Consider the following 19,729-nt stretch of genomic DNA (forward strand, 5'->3'; position numbering starts at 1 on the left):
CCTTCATCATGAGAAAAAAAAGTCCGAGTCGAAAGAACATCGAAAGATTTCTTTCGCGCGTTCTTTTGCTTCTTCTTTTCATTCTACTTACAGTATACGTGTGTGAGTTGACTTGTATAAGGTTGTTTGAAAATCTGCTCGATTTTTGTATTTATACGGGTTGTTGACAAAAAATTGGTATTTAACAAGTCCACTATAAAAAAAAATAAAAAAAATACTTACACATGGAGATGCAATTTTCGAATTGAAACTTTATACTTTCTAAAGTCCTTGCAAATGAGAATTCAAGGTAGATTTAAAAAATCTATCGTCATTAGACGTAGTGTATCACGAAGAGTGTTAGGTGATACTTATTTATATTGAGTTTAAAATATAAAATTCAATAGTAAAGATATGATAGTATTATTAAAAAAGAGAATATTAAGTTAATAAAATATTAATTTTTAACAAGTAAAAAAAGGGATGGTGATATAATAATAAAAAACTAACGATAAAATGAATAATACACAATCCGTGATGTGAGAAATTTTACAGAGTTATGTACAGACAGTAAATGTAATAAGTAGATTTTTAATCTATCAGAGCAATTTCTCATCCACAATGCTGCACATTATAATTGTTCAATGATTCTACATAAAAAAGAAAAGGTTTGACTAAAGAAATCTAACGGCTTCCATAGAAGATAAATATTGTTAAATAATTCTCTTGTTTAATAATTATAATGAAAATTATTTTAATATTTTGATTTCAATAGATCATTCATGATGCATTCTGAGAGCGTTGTAATTTGTTGGATACTTTTATTTTAAAATCATAAACAGGTTTATTTTATTAGGTTCATCATATTGATTTTATTGGATTTCATTATTTGAAATTCTTATAAAATGGACTCATCAGTACCAATACATACAATTCAATTAATATACAATTTCTAGGATTTTTGACACAATATCCTATTCATTTAAAATTATTCATTCAATTCCAACAATCAAAACAACAATCATCATTAGTAGCAAATTCATTTGAACGATTAAAATTTAATTAGGACAACTGAGCGTAAATTTTACTAAAAAATTCACCATTTTTTGTCAACGACCTATACAAAATGCAAGTAAGTGCATTTGCGCGCGACAATTCCCACTTGTAGGTTCCACTTGTGTTCCACTTGTAATGTACATGTCCGCTAAAAATTTTTTTCCTAAATCACTATACGTAATCCTCAATTAAATAATTATCGTAATATAGTCTCTCAATTGCGATCGTATTAAAATTTATCATTCAATTATCTTTTAATCGCTACAATTATACACCGCAAATATTTGTACAAAGAACAATCACATGAAAGTTTTACTCATTGAATCGTCCGCTGTCAACATCGCCCTTTTTTGTTTATTTATATTATAAATATGTATAATGAGACTGCTACGCGTAAAACCAACGGCTCTAAATAATTTTATTTGTGCCGTTTTGCTCGCCGTACACAACTCGTCACCTCAATTATTGTAGCAAATGGGATTGCGTGAAATCACAGGTGAGAATGCATACTCGGGGCAAGATTAATTGGCCTGTGTCTCGTCTATGTATCTAAAATCGTCTCTGCGATAAACGTATCACAGTAGCTCTGATTTTGATCATTGTACCGTTGGTTACGTATGTGGCATTTTGTGATGACAAAGGGAATGGGATCATATTTGCCCTCCTGATGTGTATGTGTGTGTATGAAAAAGTGATGTACTATAAATTTCGTCTATAATTCTATCTTATAGTAGTTGTAGTTGTGATGTTGTTGCTGCGATTCATGTTTCTCCTTAGACGCTCATCCAACTGTAACATAAATACAAACATGCCCGAGTTAGTTTTTCCATTTTCATTGAATCTTTAATAATAACTTTAAATTATATCAAAACATGCGCAGCAATGCATGATCAATAGAATATGTAATAATTATATTTGATTTTAATCAATTTAACATGTGCAATATGCATAACAACATTCACCTTTATAAATGATGTCCGTAATATTCGGGTGGGTAGTGGTACTGATTGACATAGCCTGGATCGCCTAGTGGCCGCTGCATGAGACTCCCTGGTGGTCCGTCCATCATGTAGCTAGTATCAAGATTTCCAGCTGGTGAGCCCGTTAAACCCGGAAACACTAAAAATTATATGGGTTAAAATAAATTTCCACTATTTTGATTAACTTTAAATTTTCTTTTCAGTCATATTTATATTTTGTCTAGCTATCTTGCAAATTATTTTTCCACGTTATGGGTTAAAACAAATTACTCTGTGATAAATTATAACATCAGTTAAAATAATAATACTTTAAAGGTACATGAAAAATTATAATAAAATGAATGGAAAATTGAAAATATACAAAAACATTTTTAGATGTATAAGAAGAATCACAGAATGAGGGTAGTAGAGAAATTGCACGGGATCTCTTGTGTTTTAAGGGATTCGCATAGACGGGGGATGCTTTCGGACAATCAGTGCTCTTGATTTATCGCAGCAATATATATTAAGATATACTGACATTAAAACTTGTACACATACACAAGCGCGCGAGCTTACAAAGGGGGCGACAGTTGATCGGCGCAGACAGAATCTCTTCATATTATTAGAGAAATAGAGAAAGGGGGTCCACGCGTAGCTATTACCCAAGTAGTGGCGATGACAGTATATATGAACTGGTGGAACGAATTATTATAAGGAAGAAATTGTTGCTTATAATATTGTCAGAACGTGATGAATGTCTCTCTGATTTATGACTATGACGTACTATAAAACTCAACGATGCGATCGATCCGATGACGCGCGAGGAAACTGCTCTTTTCGCCTTGAATCAGATTTTAAGCCAAATTTGACCACGACGAGTCGAAATCCGTGAAGCGATCTGAACGTGCGCAATGTATAAATTATTATTATTATTATATGCTTCGGGGGTTACGTCGGTAGCCGTTCGAGAAATGAGCTTATCCAGGTATTGCAGCTCTTCTCGCTTTTGAATAGCTCCATGCTTGATTATAATTGTACAAACATGTATGCGTGTTCATGTATATATGTAACAGCGAGCTTCCACTAACGAGGGATGCTCACAGCTAAACGCAGCGGGGTACCTCGCGTGCAAGTAGACTATTTGCGAGGAAATCGAGAAATCTTTGACGAGATAAGACGGCCGAGAGAGCTATTTATGCATTCGGTGATAATTAGGAGTACCTTTGGGTGCCTCGATTTATTTATCGCAATGAAATCTGCTTTTTTCCCCCCTTCTCTTTCGCAGAGTTTACGAAAGCAGCGCACAGTTAGTAAGCACTCTTATATCATAATCCTTGCAAAGGAGATTTGTACCAAATACGAGGAAAAAAGGACGAGTTGAGGCGAGATTAGTCCGTATGGTATACGACGTGAGGGACTTTCAACAGAACGAGAGAGAGAGAGAGAGAGAAAGATGAGAAATCAAGATGGACGAGTCTTTCGGATTATACGTTGGTGATATGAAATTCTCTCGTTACGTATTTGCTCTTGCTCGCGCCGCAGTTTTATACTTGCACCTTTTATATGCATCATAAGGACACCACGCACATATACCAAAGCTCGCGCAGTGCGTATATAATTCGATGACCAGATAGAAAGCTATTTATGCGAGCAGCACGCACAAATGGCGAAAGATTTCGTCTGAGATTATTGCACACGATCGCCAACTGTGATTTAACATTAGTCACGCTGAGCCGAACCGAGTTCGAGTTTTTTTTTCATTTGTCCTGCGCGCGTACATTTACGTCTGCGACGTACACGCATACGTGATATTATACACGAGGAGAAAATTTCTTCTCGGTTGGACAAGTGAATCGTCCAACTCGGCAACTTTTAACAAATTGATTACGAATGTCCAGCCGGTTTACTTGCCGAGCTCAACGAATATTACATTTACATGAAACATCAGGAAAATGACTTCAATAAAATTGATATTGCAAAAAGTGTTGTAATAAACCAGAGTTGTTATGAAAAAGACTGAAAATTTTTTTCTATTTAGCTATTAAATTTAGAATCTAAAAAATTTCACACGATTTCAATTTAAAATGCAGTAGATCCTCATCATTGCGATTAAGGGAAGTTGGAAAATGGGGTAAAAAACGGTGCTACTTCGCGATAATACAATAAACTAGCCAACAGTGTATTTAGTAAATCCCATTGGACAGGACACTCGCGTGATAATTTATTTATACTGAGAAATAGATATAATCCAAAGAATGAGAAAAGTTCTTCCTTAATTGTCAAGAACGGGTTAAGCCGAGAAAAAGTATTTGGTTGATACAAAATAAGAAGTCTACTTTTTTTTCGTCTCGTCTGTTAAGCCTTAATTTATTTTGTCCGAAACAAAAGCCAGCTTGTGAATGTTTTTTCCTTCAATTCAAAAGTAGAAAAAAGTCAATATCTTAGACAATTTCGGGAATTTTTTCGAACGCGAAGTTCGACACAGAAAATTCAATATCGAAAAAACAAAAATATAACCCTCTATCTTGAAAGAAAAGTCGCTATGTTGGTTTTGCGTTTGCATGCGTAGGCACAAGTGCAACGCGCAAAGTAATTAGATTTTTACGCGCCAACTAGAAATCCCTGGGAGTTACATGAGAACGACATTAGTCGCGTAACTTATGGCTCTGCGTGTGTATAACCTATAAGTGTGCGTGCGCAGCTACACATACGCAGATCTGCAAATTCATTCTCGGAAAGTTTGCTAGGCGACGGTGACGGTGGCTGAGTCGGTGCAACCTGTGCTCATATGAGTATGTGTGTGTGTATGTGTGTGTGTGTGTGCGTGTGCGAGTCTGACTTTCTGTAACTTTCTGCATGAATGGCTGCACGGCGAGGAGCATTGACAAGAGAGTTTCGCAGAAAGAGGAGGGCGAAGACGGTTGCACAGCAGCTTTGGAAACCACTAGCGAGAGGACGAAGCTTTTGCGGTGGCAGCCAACACCCTGCAACGTTGCTGCCGTGTGCGGCTGAATGGTTCGAGCGATCGTAACTATCAGAATTAGCAATTCAACAAAGATAAGGTACAAGAGCCTTTTTCATCTGCTATCACAACTACAGATATCTCAGAGTTAAAACATTTGATTAAAAGAGACTGTAGAACTTATCCTCGTTGATAAACGCCAGTGTAAAGGAATAAATGCGAAGTACATAAAAATGATAGAAAATGAATATCAATGACACAACTCAGGTTTACACTGCGATTACACGCATAGGCATACTCATTGAGGCTAAAGCTTTAGTAACAACAACCTCGAATTCTCACGTAACTTCTCGAGACTATTGCTTGTATTCTGCAGAAGGTATGTATAGGGGTCCAGTATAGAAACAAGGTAATGCTTGCAGGAAGTCGGAAATGTGTAGCGGAAGCTCGACAAACAATCGCAGTACTCCAAACTATATATTGGTCATCCATGCGAAGCGAGCTTGATTTTGTACGCCACAGATGCGAGGGACACAATCGCATGTAATGTAACTTATCTGACAGCTTGTGCCCATCATCGAGTTTGCGTTCGTACTCATAATTTTTTTTCGTGACACGATGATCACGACGACAATTTACCGACAACACATCCGTCATTGTTTCTTTGAGTTTTATGCGCACGTTCACGACGTAACAGACAATTTGAAGAGAAAAAAAACCAAATTGTTCAAAGCGATAAAAAAAAAAACAAAATTTTAAACAGCTGTTAGCTGGTCTAGCTTATATGCCGAAGAAAAAAGTACGCTAGCGCGAAAATTTCTTCCTTTTTCCTCCATCGTCCTTTCCCCACTGCGTCCGCTTCTTCTATATATCTTTCCGAACCCGATGCTTTTTTTTCTCTTTTTCATTTTCGAGCATCGCGCGCGCTCGCACCGGTTGCCTTTTTCGAGCTCGCGCACACACCCCTTTTCACGTATAGATATACATAGGCGAACGTACGTACAAGCATAGAAGCAGCCAGAATAGCGAGCAAAGCTATTCACATAAGTGCAGTAGAAATATATATGTAGCGTGCGAGGGAGAGAAAGAGAAAGAGAGAGAGAGAAAACGAAAGAGAGAGCGCAACCAACATCACGCATGTGTATGTATATATGCAGCTTTTCTCCATCCTAGAGCGAGAGAGAGTCCGCCCATTGCAAGCTCGGTGATATATAGCCCCTTGGAGGTCGATGACTTCCGCTATTTTTCTTCCGCTGTCTCTAGCAAGCAACTGCACTTCCACAGCAGCCACAGCATCGAGATTTTACACCGAGTCCGAGCTCTTTCTCTCGTTCAACGCCCTTTTCACCTCCTCTTTTCTTCTTTCCACTTTCTCTCGTCGTTGTTGCCCATAGACACGTGTACATAACGTAGAAATTTTACGAAAGCCAATTCTCTAACGGGCATGTATGTATGTGCGATTCGCTATTTCGTGAACGTGTTTTTTCGTGGCGGTCGATTTGAAATGTTCAAACAAGTAATATTCAATGAAACAAATTAATTAAACGACCTTAAATATATATCTTTTCAATTTTCATTGCGAATGATAAATCTCTGCATTATGCGGTCAATACCTATAATGAGTATAAGTAGTAGCCGTCCCGACGCGAGGCATAACAGTTAATTTAAGTCAAGTCGTCTCGCTATACGCACACATAGACGTTCGCATGAGTATAAAATAAACGTGTCCGTGGATGCAGACAGTAACGCGAAAGATATCACGATGTAGCTGCTTCTGATCTTATTTGGCGGCATATTTAGATATTTTAATTAGCCGATCGGCTATAAATTATTATAATTAACGGGCCGGCGCTGCGCAACGCACGTCATCGATGGCCACTTTTCGCGTCTCGTTAACATTATACACGATAGCGCAGAGCAGCGCGACTGCTACCACGACTGATGATGATTTATTTACGTACTCGTGGTAGCAGCTCACCGTGTGTCACGATCCGTGTGTTCGATGGCTTGTTTTAGTCCTGTTTTTATGCGTACTGTATGCTACATTATTGGTATTATGTGTATTAAAAGATCGACGACATCATCGAGGACAGTTTCGAAGATCTCGAACTGATTTTCATCTAAAGAAAGACTCGCTCAACTACAGAATATTGATGAGTTATTTATGAGTTTAATATCTCTTTTGAGTTCATACACCTTTTTACCCTCGGATTCAGTGATCAGAGTCAATGATTAATTATTACCGATACACCGATTTTTTGCTTGCATTCGTTACTCACCTATAAATTAAGTTGTTAAATTGTTTCATAATTGTATCCCGCAACGACGCAATTTTTCATTCAACCGTTGACAAAACATGTCTGCACTGCTAGCTCGAGCAACGGGAGACGTTTTCAATGGTAAACTAGGTACTGATCGCAGTTTTTTTCGGAAGAAAAAGAAATGCGCGATGAAACATTTGTTTATCAGATGTAGCCGATCTCCTTCGCTTGGAAAACATTGCCGTCGCCGCACATGCCACGCAGTCAACAACGAGGATACTAGTACACCCCCTTCCCGTCCATCGCCCCGTGTCCACTCTTGTACAAGCTAGCTCACGCTATCTACCTCTACACCCTAACGTCAAAAGGGGAGTGAGTCGAGAGGCGAGACGGTCAAGCAAGATGAGATAGAACAGGCCATTATACCCGACCACGATAAGATAGGTCCACTCGGCTATTACTACCCTTCTTGGACTTTCGGCAACACGTATACATACGCGCGCGCGCGCCAAAGCTCACCAGTACGTGAAAAATCTAGTCGAGCCCAAAACGGTATATAGTAATGCAAAGCAAGGCGAGTGAGAGATAGTAGAGCTGGAGTAGTAGCCGTCCTTATCTTTTCATAGCGATCCTCGACGACGAGAAACTCCATTTCCTCGTCCGAGCCAGCCTATATGAACCCATACACGCTCAATTTATAATCGCCCACATTCGGCTATTCTATAAGCGGCCAGAAAGGGTAATTTGTTTCTGGCAATGCCTGCACCAACGTCGCTGCGACTACTAAAAATCCAATCGTTATCGAACCCAAGTTTTTAACTGAAAAAAAATATATACAGAAACCGAAGCACGATAACGCATTTCAAGTTGAGCTTCGAAATGAGCGTATCGTGTACATGATCCCGAGTTAACTGCCTTGGCAGTGAAAGAATTCCAGAAGTAAAATCTCAAACACGTGTTGGATAACGTCGAGCGAGTGGGAAAAGAGAAAAGAGAAAAGAAAAAATATTAATGCAGAGCATACGTCAGGAGGGCAATTTCGTCGAGTCTCGAGCCGCTAAAGTCAATGCTCGGCTCTCAAGCTTGTGGCAAATAATAACGTTTCTATAAGTCGGTCGTTTGTATTCGACGACTGACTCTCTGTGCACCCCATTTCAATTAACGTATGATCTATGTCGTATAGGAAGAGAGAAAGCTTCTACCTTTCAAACGTCGCGCCAGTACCGCCGTGTAAGGCTTATATAGTAATATGCTGTCAAGGGATCGACGCTCTAAGTAACTCTATATCACGTCTACGTGACACGGATTCACGTCCATCCTCTCGGCTCTCGGCGAGCAGCTATTTTCTTTCGACGCTATTCCGCTATTACCGGGTAAGGCGGCTTGCCCACGTCTGATGTACATATTTTGCTCAAGAGTCAATGACGGAGCAACAATTGCAAGGGATAGACAGCACAAAGACTCGTGCTGCACGGGGCCCTTTGACAAAATGTTTATAGCTTGCAAGCTCGACGTTGCATAATAAAACAACACAAAAGATAACTCGCGCAAACTCGGCAAAGTTGAAGAAGAAAGCAGAAGAAGAGGGAAAGCTGCGAATTAACTGATGTCTAGATGTAACGTACATGGTACATCTCAGATGAGCTAGTTCTAATTGAATTTTCCCATGCATAAAACAGTAAGTGCCGCAGGTTGCTCGTGCGCGAAAAAAGTTACGCTTAAGCGACCGCAGAAATATAAGTAAAAAAAAGAGAGAGAGGACCCTCGCAGAAGAACGAAACCCAAAAAAAAGAAGTAAAGTAAAAAAAAAAAGAAAAGAAAAAAGAATAAATAAAAATCCCGAGAGGGTTAGGTCGGTGTGTGCGAGTGGTTGCACCCGCATGCGCGCTCATGCGCGCGAGTATGTGTGTGTGTGTGTGTGCGAAGTCTCTATGGAGAAGTTCTGCACGAGGATTAATCTTATATACCTCTCCGGTGGAAGCAGACTTTTGCCTTCTCTTCTTTCGAATAACTCAAGAGAGGTGCTTGCTCGCAAGACTGTCGCAATACCTTCCAATTTCTGACCTCGAGACATCCATTTTATTTAGTCGCTCTCGCATTCTCCCATCGGGCTGTGCCACCACCACCGGGCACAAGGTTGTATACGCGTCGCGACGATCGCCTCGCACGAGCCAAGCGTGTGCGCAAGTGTACTCTCGTACACACGTATACATGCGTGTGTACGCGGAAAAAGAAAAAAAGAGCAACAGCAGTGGTGTAGCAACGAGAGTGGAAAAGCAGCAACAGCGAGAAGGAGATTGGCGAAAAAGGAAACGGAAAAAATAGCAAAGTAGAAGCAGCGCGCAGCGGCATCACTGCCATAAGGGTGATACGGCCAGCCTCGTGCGCAAGTAAGAGCGAGATGGACACGGTGAATCGCCATTACAAATTGACAAGCTTGATTGATGGTAGCGAGTAGCAGTAGCAAAAGTCCAGCGCAAAGAAAAGACAGTATATATAAATGCGTGCTGGCCGCTATATATGTATGTAGAGAAGATAGCGCGTCGGCTTGGCCGAGGCGAGCGAAGCGGGTCTATTGCCGCAAAAGCCTTATCTCGACGACATGTGCATGGAGAGAGAAAACCTCTCAGCGAGTATAGCCGCGTGACGAATGGTCTGTCCAGTGTCTAAATTCGATCGAGGGGGAAGGTCAGTAGCAGCTCTTTCCCTGATCATTCGGAATATTCGACCCTTTTTTACGTATATAGCAGGCGAGCTCGCGCGCCCATGCTCACCCACACTCGTCTCACATTCACAAAGCGCAGAAAAAGATAGGATCAGTGGCAATCTCTTTTTAGGAAATGAACTAGCTGGTGTGTGTGTGTGCGCGCGAGCTAGCTAGGTAATCCGGAGACTTCTTGCATAGACCCACCGGGCGTATTAGCTTCTCTTTTTCACCATCGCTAACGGTGATAAAGAGCCAGTTAAAATTGAGCCGTTTGCATTTAAATTGTAAATAAACCGAGTATGTAAACGAAATTTATGCCGCTGAATACATTGCGAACTTCATTGAAAGTCCATGTGGCCATTTTATTTAGGCTCAACTTTCGAGCTTTCGATTATAGTTCGCAGCTTCTAAACTAGAAATCACAGAACACGTTGAAAGCTCGAGGATGTGTGCAATTTTCCGAGCGTAATAAAAAAAAAGCAGAAAATGAAGTCTCGGGGAGATAGAAGAGCTAAGACGAGCTACAATGAGTAATGAATCTCTTTCCTCTCTCTCTCGACTTTCTCATCTTCGAGCGCAGTCGCAGCCGACAAAAGTGCGCAGCAGCCGAGAAATGAAGTGTAGGTCGTAAATGACAATCAGATGTCGTGGCTTGAACTTACAACCTGCGAACTTGACCGCCGTGCGCGAGGCAACGCGGTGGCTACCGTAAGTAAGCTCGGAGGAAGGAATGCAGCTATCGTCCGTAATAAGGTTTCGCACACTTAAAATCACACGAGGCACACGGGGCAATTATGACATCGCCGCCTTGACGAAGGCCGCTGCACTCATCCACGCTGTGGAAAAAAAGGCGAAGAAAACGAAGCGTTAAAGCTGCTTCTGCAATCTGCAGTCAAGCAGTGCATCCATGTATACACACACATGTATACGCACACATCGAGCGATATTTATTGAGATAGTAAGCGCGTGCCTGTAGCATGAGTAAGAGTGTGTGTGTGTGTGTGTGTATGCGCAACCCGAAGATTCGCGGTAAGACGTTTTACGACGCTGCTCGCAAGCTTCAAACACGGCGCCGCTCGACTACGCGTGTGACCACATATCCGAGAACATAATTACGACGGGCTGATGCTTGCGCCTCGCTCACGCTGAAAGCTTTTCCAATGAAAAATAATGAGTTTGAAAATTAACTTCACCAAGCGAATTCCTCGAGTCGCTAGACAAAATAATTTAATTTTCTCGTCCATGGAAATAATAATAGCTAACGGTGCAAGAAACGCATAAATATGAGTTAACGAAAGACGAAGAACTCCACACTGCGCGAGAAGATTGTTTCGAAGCAACGTAAAAAGGCCGTTTAGTAGGTCAAAGGTCCAAATCAAGCATTCGAGAAGTCTACGACGTCGTCTAGGATCGAAGGTGCTATATAATCTTGCAGTGTAGCAAATGACGACTTTTCAAGAATTGGTGCGCGTATATAAAGCAACATTTCATCTACTACGTTTCCTTTATCGTCGTCACAGTCACAAAATTCATCCTTACGACGCTACTAGTGACTTTACGGTACTTAAGGGTTATATTACGATGCCATACTGTGGTGCTTTACCTTTTTACAACCCTGACAGGCCGATACTGTTCAAGAAATACAAGTTAACAACCAGAATTTTTTGGAGGACAGGTATACGCTGAGCTTATATAATGAAATTTTTAGTTGGTGCAGAATAATAATATACTATTTTCCTAAAATCTTCACATCGTTACTTCTGTAAATTTCAATATTTTATATTCGAACGTACTATCTCGAACTAGTGTAAACCAGGCATAAACTGGACTACCGAGTTGACGAAATTAAGGCACTACATAAAAGTATAAAACTATAATGGAATCAGCAACTTGTAGATCGTAAAACGTTGCGCCCGCTATCTCCTAGAGAATCCGCGGCTTTGTATTTTATAGTTGAAGGGAGACCCTATGGCGTACACGCACAAGCAAGCTTCAAAATTTTATATGTACAGGCAGAAGCAGGGACAGAGAGGGACGAAGACCTTTGCAGATTTCATGAGGTATATTACGCAAACTAGGTATACAGCACTGCCAGATGCTAAATGTGTTATGTGATGTTGCTTTTAAACGTCCGTGGACGAAATGATTTCACGCTAATTTTCCAAATACGTCAGAAAATTAGCCAAGTAGACACGAGCATATGATGAAATGGTGGGTGATACTGCTAGCATAAAAGTCACAAGCTCGTTGGGTGGCCAGATATAAATTATTCGCTTTTGAAATAATGAATAGGAGACGCAGCACTCTCGGAATACTGGCGTCACTGGAGGTGCAAACATAATTGCATAAGTAATAAGATAATAAAATCTCATATGGTGGAAAAATTCTGTGGCTCAGCACTTCATTCCGACTTACTTCATGCTCAATAATTGCACAATCCTAATAGTCGTGTGTTTGTACCTTGATCCTTTACACAACAACGCTACAAATTTGCAAAAACGAATGGATGACCGACACTATTGTTTGCGATTTTCGTGCAACAAAGATAAATGAAATGCAGACGTGCCTTGATAACGGCTATCAGAGCGACTCGCCCTTGGGCCATCATCGAACCTCGATTCCAGTAATGAACAAGATGTCATGAGAAAAAATTGTTCCTCACGCAGGCGCGCGCGACTCCGCTACGGCGACAATGTACGCAACTGCACGCCGTGCGCACTACATCAACGCGCGATGCACAATAATGAAACATATCCCGCGGGCAGCAGAGAGATACACGTAATGAAAGTATGATTGATGGCATTCGAGAGGTTGCCGAGCTTATTATTACCTTCAGCAATGAGGTGCATCAGCTATTGCATGTACGCGCGGGCTCGTGTGCACGTATGCGCGCGTTTACATGCGGGAAGCGCGTGTTATTATATTTGCGCGTATATGGCCACGCGGGAAGACGATAATTTGATCGTGTACGCCTCGCTGCAATTTGAACATTGACCCACGTTGAAATTAAATAATTTCTCAAAAGCGATGAATTCAAATCACTGGAGATATAGACTTATAAAGAGCCAGTATTATTGGGCTGCTTGTTTGGTCCGGATACGCGAGCTTTTGAATACGTTGATCGAGAAGAAAAAGTCTAGGTAAAACGTATTACGAAAAAGAAAGTTGAGTCGATTTTTCAGCGTCCAGAAGCTCAAAATGTCTATTGAAAGATAAAGCGCAGGTTTAGTGGTCGAAGCTCTTCTCTTCTCACGTTTTCCCTTGGGAAACTTCGCGGGGACATAGCGTCATGCGCAAGCTACATTTATCATTTATGGCTTCCGGCTAGACAACAAAATTTACCTGCAGGGGTGTTACGATATTTTTGCTTATTACAGTATCCTTCTTGTAAAACTTTTGTCAAATCATTTGCTTGATGTAAAAGAAAATCCGTTTTTGTTATCGAGAAATACCATAAATTATTTATTGAATTGAGAAAAGTTACTTTTCACATTTCGACATTATTCATGCATAAGTTTGAATTTGAAAATTACGTCGGAATTATGGAGGAAATTCAAATAATTAAGCCCTCTAGGAATACGTAAACGTAGGCTGCAAACAAAAAATCAATAGCAAAGGATGAATGGCTTTACAATAAAATTATCACAAGCCTTGCAAATTCTCAAATTCGATGATTTCGACTGATCCATTTTTGACACATGAATTATAGTTTAGCTTACAAGAGTTGAGATTGGTAAAACTGAACAACCAGAGCAATGTCGGTACATACATTTTAGTCGTCAGTTTCTCGATATATTCACTTCATGCAGGTAAAAAATAAAAAGAAGAAGAAGAATATCAGTATAACGCATCGAAGGTGTACGGGCTAAAGCAGTAGTAGCAGAAGAAAGAGAAGAAAAAGAGCACGTATAGCTCAAAGAAGAATCTGAAAGCCATCGAAATGGCCGTGATGAGAAGTGACTCCGGGATGATAATCTGACGAACACGAGTTTCCACTCAAAGCTACTTTCAAGCCGAATACGCCGCTACTGCTATACGGCGGTGTCGGTGCCTGCCTCAAGCGTTGCGGTTGTAATAGTAGTTGTGATGTTAGTAGTAGTATAGAAGTAGTACTTTCGCGAGGTAGCACAGCCGCTTTAAAAGCCCGAACACGCGTAAGCTTTTTGTAAATGCATACTTTTTATCGATTGACTTTATCATTGCGTGTACATCAAGCTCATTAGATTTTATGTGTATTTACGAGCACAATTACGGTGGAATACCACGTTTCTCGATAGCACTTTAAAAGGGCCAAAAACGCTTGGTCGTTTGCATTTTCAGATTCAAGTTCTTGGCATGAATTTTCGAGTGGCGATTTATCAGTTATCGTCTCGACCATACATGAAGCGAACAAAATCTATCGGTCTTGAGCTTTCTCTGCAGCACAACGAAAAAGAAATCGTGTCTTTCATTAGAAGGGGGAAAAAACTCAAGTCCGGAGCTCGAGGCGAAGATGTTTCTCTGTAAAACGCGCCCTCAGCGGCAAAAAGGCCAGTTTGCAGCGAGCAAACAACCCGTAACTCAGTGAGTGTTTATGAGATTGCCCGAGCGTCAGTGTGTCCTAGCTGCCGGAACGGGCGTGGAAAAACCATCGCCGTCATCCTCGTAAAAGTACCCTCTATGTTTCGGCTGTTACTTCATCGAGCCTCGACCGCATGTGTGCCCCTTGAGTTTTTCCCTCTCAATGGCTTTCCTATTTAAGAGCTACCTTGTACTTTCTTTTTCCAAAGAAGAGGAAGAAATCTCTGTTAAGAAGCTACGGAGTGCGTGAGCGTGAGACAATAGGGCGAAACAACGACTACGCTGCGCTGCATGCGTCTCTCTATGTGGAAAAGCATCCGAGTCAGACAGCAGCAGCTATACATAGCAACGGCATGTTGTCGGATCGTAAAATTCTCCAGTGGCGCTGATCACCGGTGGCAATTATCCCGACGTTATCTAGCGCGTTATCCCCTCCCATGTCTTTTGCGTCTTACGACTTTTAGCCTCCTTTATGTATCTCTCTAAAAAAAGAGAAAGAGAAGAAAGGGGGCTAGGGTGAGTTCTTTTTCCTCTTTCACTGTTTCTTCTCTTTCCCTGTTTTTTTTTTTTTTTACTGCAAACGAATTGATTCCCATGTCGTAAAGACTGCCGTTTCGACGGATTACACATGCATTGATGGTCATGGCTTTCAGTTTTGCATTTTCCAACTCAGCAAAGCTCCCGATAAAATCGCGTATAAAATATTCTCAAAAAACGAACCACAGAACTGTAAACGCTCATAATAAAAGTGATTCGAGAATAATTTGTAAAAGCTGATCGCTAGTGATATAAAGATGAAACTTGGAAGTTCAGAAATCTTGTTTTCGTCAAAAAAATATTTATTTGGTTGAAAAACCGTATTGAATATGAAATATTAAAAGTTGTTGAAAACAGTGGAAAAATAATTTGCAAGTAGTTTCTTCGCAAAAAGTATTATAGACCTTTTTAATCAAAATTTTATGAAAAATTCATTACCTGCTCGATTACTCTGATCAATCATTGGTTGCACGATCCTACGTCTCGCATTGATAAACCTGAAAAAAGCAAAACATTTTTTAATATATTTTCCATATTTATATACAATTATACTATAATAAACATGTGATTTTTGAAAACAAGTGACTATATACTGCTTGGTTATTTGCAGCGTAAAACAATGACACCAAATCAAGCTCGGTTTTTCTACATTTACGCTCGAGAAGAATAATCGAAAAATTGTCTACAAGTGTTGGTGGGTTTGCTCTTACTTCTGTCTATCTGTAAGTACGTATGAAAGTACATCTGGAAAAATATAAGAAAGAGGTCCATGGTTAAGGCGTGTCAGCCGACGTCAGCGTCGCGGCCCCCTAATGGACTCAGACGCCGGAAGTGATTGGCTTTACGCTCGACTGATTTTCTACTAGCTCCATCTGAGCCGGTGCTCTCGCTTGCTTTTCTCTTGTTTTGCGAACCGCAGACTTCTTGCTGTTGCTGCTGTTGCCGCTGCCGCCGCTGTAGCGATTACCTCACGCCTGGACGGACGCTCTCTCTCTCTCTCTCTTACAAGCGCGCGAAAGGGCCACGAGCTTTATTCCTCACCCCTCTCTAGTTATGAATAATAATTATCGAGTTTGCTCTCGAGTTGCGATGCTCAACTTCTATTATCACGTTAATGTGAGTTGCAAACGCCTGTCCGAGTGCTCGCTGAAATGGTGCGAGATACAAGAGGAGACGAACAGAAATGCGCGAGAAGCCGAAGAATTTTTACTTATGCCATTTTAATTTATGTACATTCTTATTTTCTCGGGGCATAGAACATAGTTTACATACGCATTCAAATGAGTCATTTGATTTTGATATGAGCTTACAGTGCGATAACGGATATGTTTAAGAGCGAGTATCCTCGTAAAATTGCTCGTCATCAATCCTATACAAGTACAATATTTAGGGGCGCAACAATCCTTGCTCTTTCTTATTCTGCCCTTTTTCTAGTGATTTTTGTTTGACTCTTGGAGCTTTTCCATTTTAGTATCAGTGGTAGTATAGTACACATAGACATTTGATTTTTTTCTTTCCTCCAACCCCGATTGAACATCTTTTTGTCAGCTCGAGCGTTCAATGCTAAAATTTCACCCAGAACAATAGCGAAACGGTGATATTCTATAGCTTGCGCTCGAGCTCTCACTCGCAGGTCCAAAATATCACACTGGAAAGCTCTATGGGTGATAAAATTTTACAGTCGAAATAACTTGAGCTTGGGCACGATCCGTGTTTTTCGCTCCAGTTTCTCAACTTTCTTCGCAGTCATGCGAATGCGCGCGTTCTTGCAGGCAACCAAAAAGCTCCCTGCACCGAACACACTTTGAGCATTGTTATTAATGCGTCCGACTCGTTTACAGAGTTTTTGAAAGATGGTTCACTTATTAGATGGATTAAAAACAAAACAATAGTATGTAATTTTTAGTCGTTGTTATTTTTTTTAGAAAAAATAGCTGTCGATTAAGTATGAGTAAAATTTGTCAGCGATACCTGACACGTGTACCTGAGCTTGCACTCGCACATATTCACACAGGCCCACTCGTCTGCTTATACATTGGAAAGTAGTTTTATACTGTCATATTTTCAAGACCATAGCATTTGAAACGAAGTGCAAGCACAGAGAACTCTGAGCATATGACGCTACTCCGTAAAAAGAGCATAAAATTCAGCATTATGATCCAAATCCTATATGTGCGCCTGTGAGAGATTGTCCCCTGTGCTCTGTTACTACCACGGGGTCTGTCTCTCTCTTTCTCTCTTTTTCTCTGTCTCATACAGTGACTGAATTTAGTGCACTCGGTGCGCATATATGAATAATATTCGCTCCCACCCTGGACCAAGGGACTTTGTATCATATGCGTATGTGCCTGGACGTGGACGTACACGAGTGAGGGTGTGTGCAATGCATGCGCGCAAGCTCCGTCCACGCGCGTATGCGAATCACTCTTTGATGATCTTAATGTGTCTATTAAAATCTCTATAAGTGCAAGTCGATTATTCCCCCCTTTAAAATAGCTCAATCGGACGCTGAAGAATTTCCAAACCGATGCACGTTCACGCATACATTCACGCGATGGGGTAATGCATGCATAAGCAACTTCACAATTCCATTATAGCGTGTATTAAGCGCATAATGTATAGGAGCCGTGGAGCACTGTCACATCATATCAGTAAACTTGAAGAAGCGTCCTGATTATGGCATAGATATTAAGGCGCATATATACTCGCCTCGCACGTATCCATGCACGTATATATACGCGTATGTGCGAACTGCTTTACGAGCCAACGCAACGGCCATTTGCAATTATCGAAGAGGATCCATTAGTTAAAACATAATATACGTACGCACATGCAACTCGTCGCTGCTCATGTATCGAGCGGATGCTCGCACTAACCTCTCATAGTGTCAGAACATCGTGATCGATGTAAAAAAACTATTTAGTAATGAATAAATTGAATAATTTAGTGCAGCTAATGCAGAAAGTTTCCTACACATATTTATACCGATATTTAAACAAATATTTGTAGTTTATAATTTCAAGAGTATTAAAAGCCAAAAACTATAATACAAGACTTATAAATTGTGACTGTCAATAAGAGCAGAGAATGCTCTGATCAAAATTTCGAATCCATTGAATGCACAGTCGAGCTGACGAAGCGATCAGGACGATTGCTCGACGTCCGGGATGTTGGATCGGATACGTATGCAGACAGCTCGTATTTGGCTACGCCTGTTCATTCTGCATGCACTACGTGTCAACGTAACGATTTAAAGCATGTTTTTGTGCTCAAACCTTAACTCGTATTTTTTTGCTCTTTAGCTTTTACTTATAACTCGCTTCATAGTTTCTTCGACATTTTCTATTTATTCACTGTACTTCAATTATTGTAGTTGTGTACTTATCTTTATAAATTAAACTTCTTTTTAGCGTTTTGCAATTTTCGAATAAAATTTCAAATTAAAATATTCAACTGAAAAAATATTTTTATTCGTGAAACATTTTTGCTCTGTTTTTACCAGACTTTTCCTCTTTTTCAGCTATTTTTCAATTTTTGTTATAAATCCAACAAACCTTCGTATATCCTCTTGAAAGCAACCCTCTCATTCCGGCTTTCGCCTCTTTATATATCTCGAGCATAAACGCTGTATACCTATACGTGGGTGCACAGAGGCTCCATTTCGCTTTCTGGCTTACACTGCAGCAACAGCAGCTCGTGCGAGTGTGTGCCATCGCCGCCAATGCTATATTCGCTGTTGTTGGTCGAATTTCGGCTGCCACGGCTGCTGCGCCGTGGGGCTGTGCGCCAACTCAGTGACTCTGCATTTAAGCTATACGGCTGGTGAACGCTTTTTCGGAAAATTTGTTGCCGGAATTTAAATAATTGTTTTGCCGGGCTTGCCAGTAAATTGTATCAAACGATATCAGTCTCGGTGCTGCGCGGACCTCGAACAGTGGGTATGTGTGCGTTTACGCGTATACGTACGCGGATGCGCGCTGATGTTGACGGGCACACTTCGTCGAATACGCCAATAAAGCGAGCAATATGTGGGTGGGGTCATGAGAACAAAAACAAAAATTCAGCATCGACATTGGCTTTTTAAATTCTATCTGCGCGTTCGTCCGTAGTTTCGGTCTCGTTCCTCAATATTTTTATTTTATTTTTATCTTGCACAGTGGAGAGAGAAAAAAATGGAGTATTTTTTCCAAAAAATTTGCACATTTAGCAAAAAAAAAACATTTTTATAAAACGTGTACAATGTATACGTAGATCCAGCAAGAGAAACAAACAAGCAGCGCCGCTAAGCAGGTCAAAGAACAAAAATCACATTAGTGTCTGCAGTAAAAGTTATCCAGTTAAAGCCTAATCCAGCCAGCAGAGTTATAGGTATGAGCATACGGGAAAGCAGAGGCTACACAATCCGTACATACGCGCGCTACCCTTGTCCCTAATCACAATTAACGTCGAATTTGCGAACTACGTGAACGCGCGTGCGAGCACACGTATATATACCGAGGCCTATACGGCAGAGATACAGACGCAGCAACGTATATATACAGTTGACTCTCTGCGCTCTCGGAGCTGGCTCCATGGCGTTAATATACAAGCCGTGCGCTGAGATTATTCGTTCGTTTTCGTCAGAGAAATGTACGCGTAAAGCAGTGGACGCCAGCACTACCACTGGCAGCAGCAGCAGCAGCAGCAACACTACTACTGGTTAATC

The 19,729-nt window shown here is 40.7% G+C and overlaps 1 protein-coding gene across 11 annotated transcripts in view; it reads right to left on the bottom strand.

Moving 5' to 3' along the window:
* Positions 1–826: 826 nt before the first annotated feature.
* Positions 827–19,729, bottom strand: part of LOC106653886 (homeobox protein homothorax) — a 318,679-nt gene continuing 299,776 nt past the window's right edge. For all 11 annotated transcript variants that reach the window (XM_014373524.2, XM_014373523.2, XM_023462676.1 and 8 more), the window contains 3 exons: positions 15,463–15,521; positions 1,998–2,154; positions 827–1,824 (listed from right to left, as the gene is read on the bottom strand). In XM_014373524.2, coding sequence (XP_014229010.1) covers positions 2,000–2,154; positions 15,463–15,521 — 214 coding nt within the window. In that variant the 3' untranslated portion in view covers positions 827–1,824; positions 1,998–1,999. The remainder of the gene's footprint in view (positions 1,825–1,997; positions 2,155–15,462; positions 15,522–19,729) is intronic.

This window comes from Trichogramma pretiosum, unplaced genomic scaffold (genome assembly GCF_000599845.2).
Source record: "Trichogramma pretiosum strain Unisexual culture from Peru unplaced genomic scaffold, Tpre_2.0 scaffold11, whole genome shotgun sequence".
In the NCBI taxonomy this organism is placed as follows: domain Eukaryota; kingdom Metazoa; phylum Arthropoda; class Insecta; order Hymenoptera; family Trichogrammatidae; genus Trichogramma; species Trichogramma pretiosum.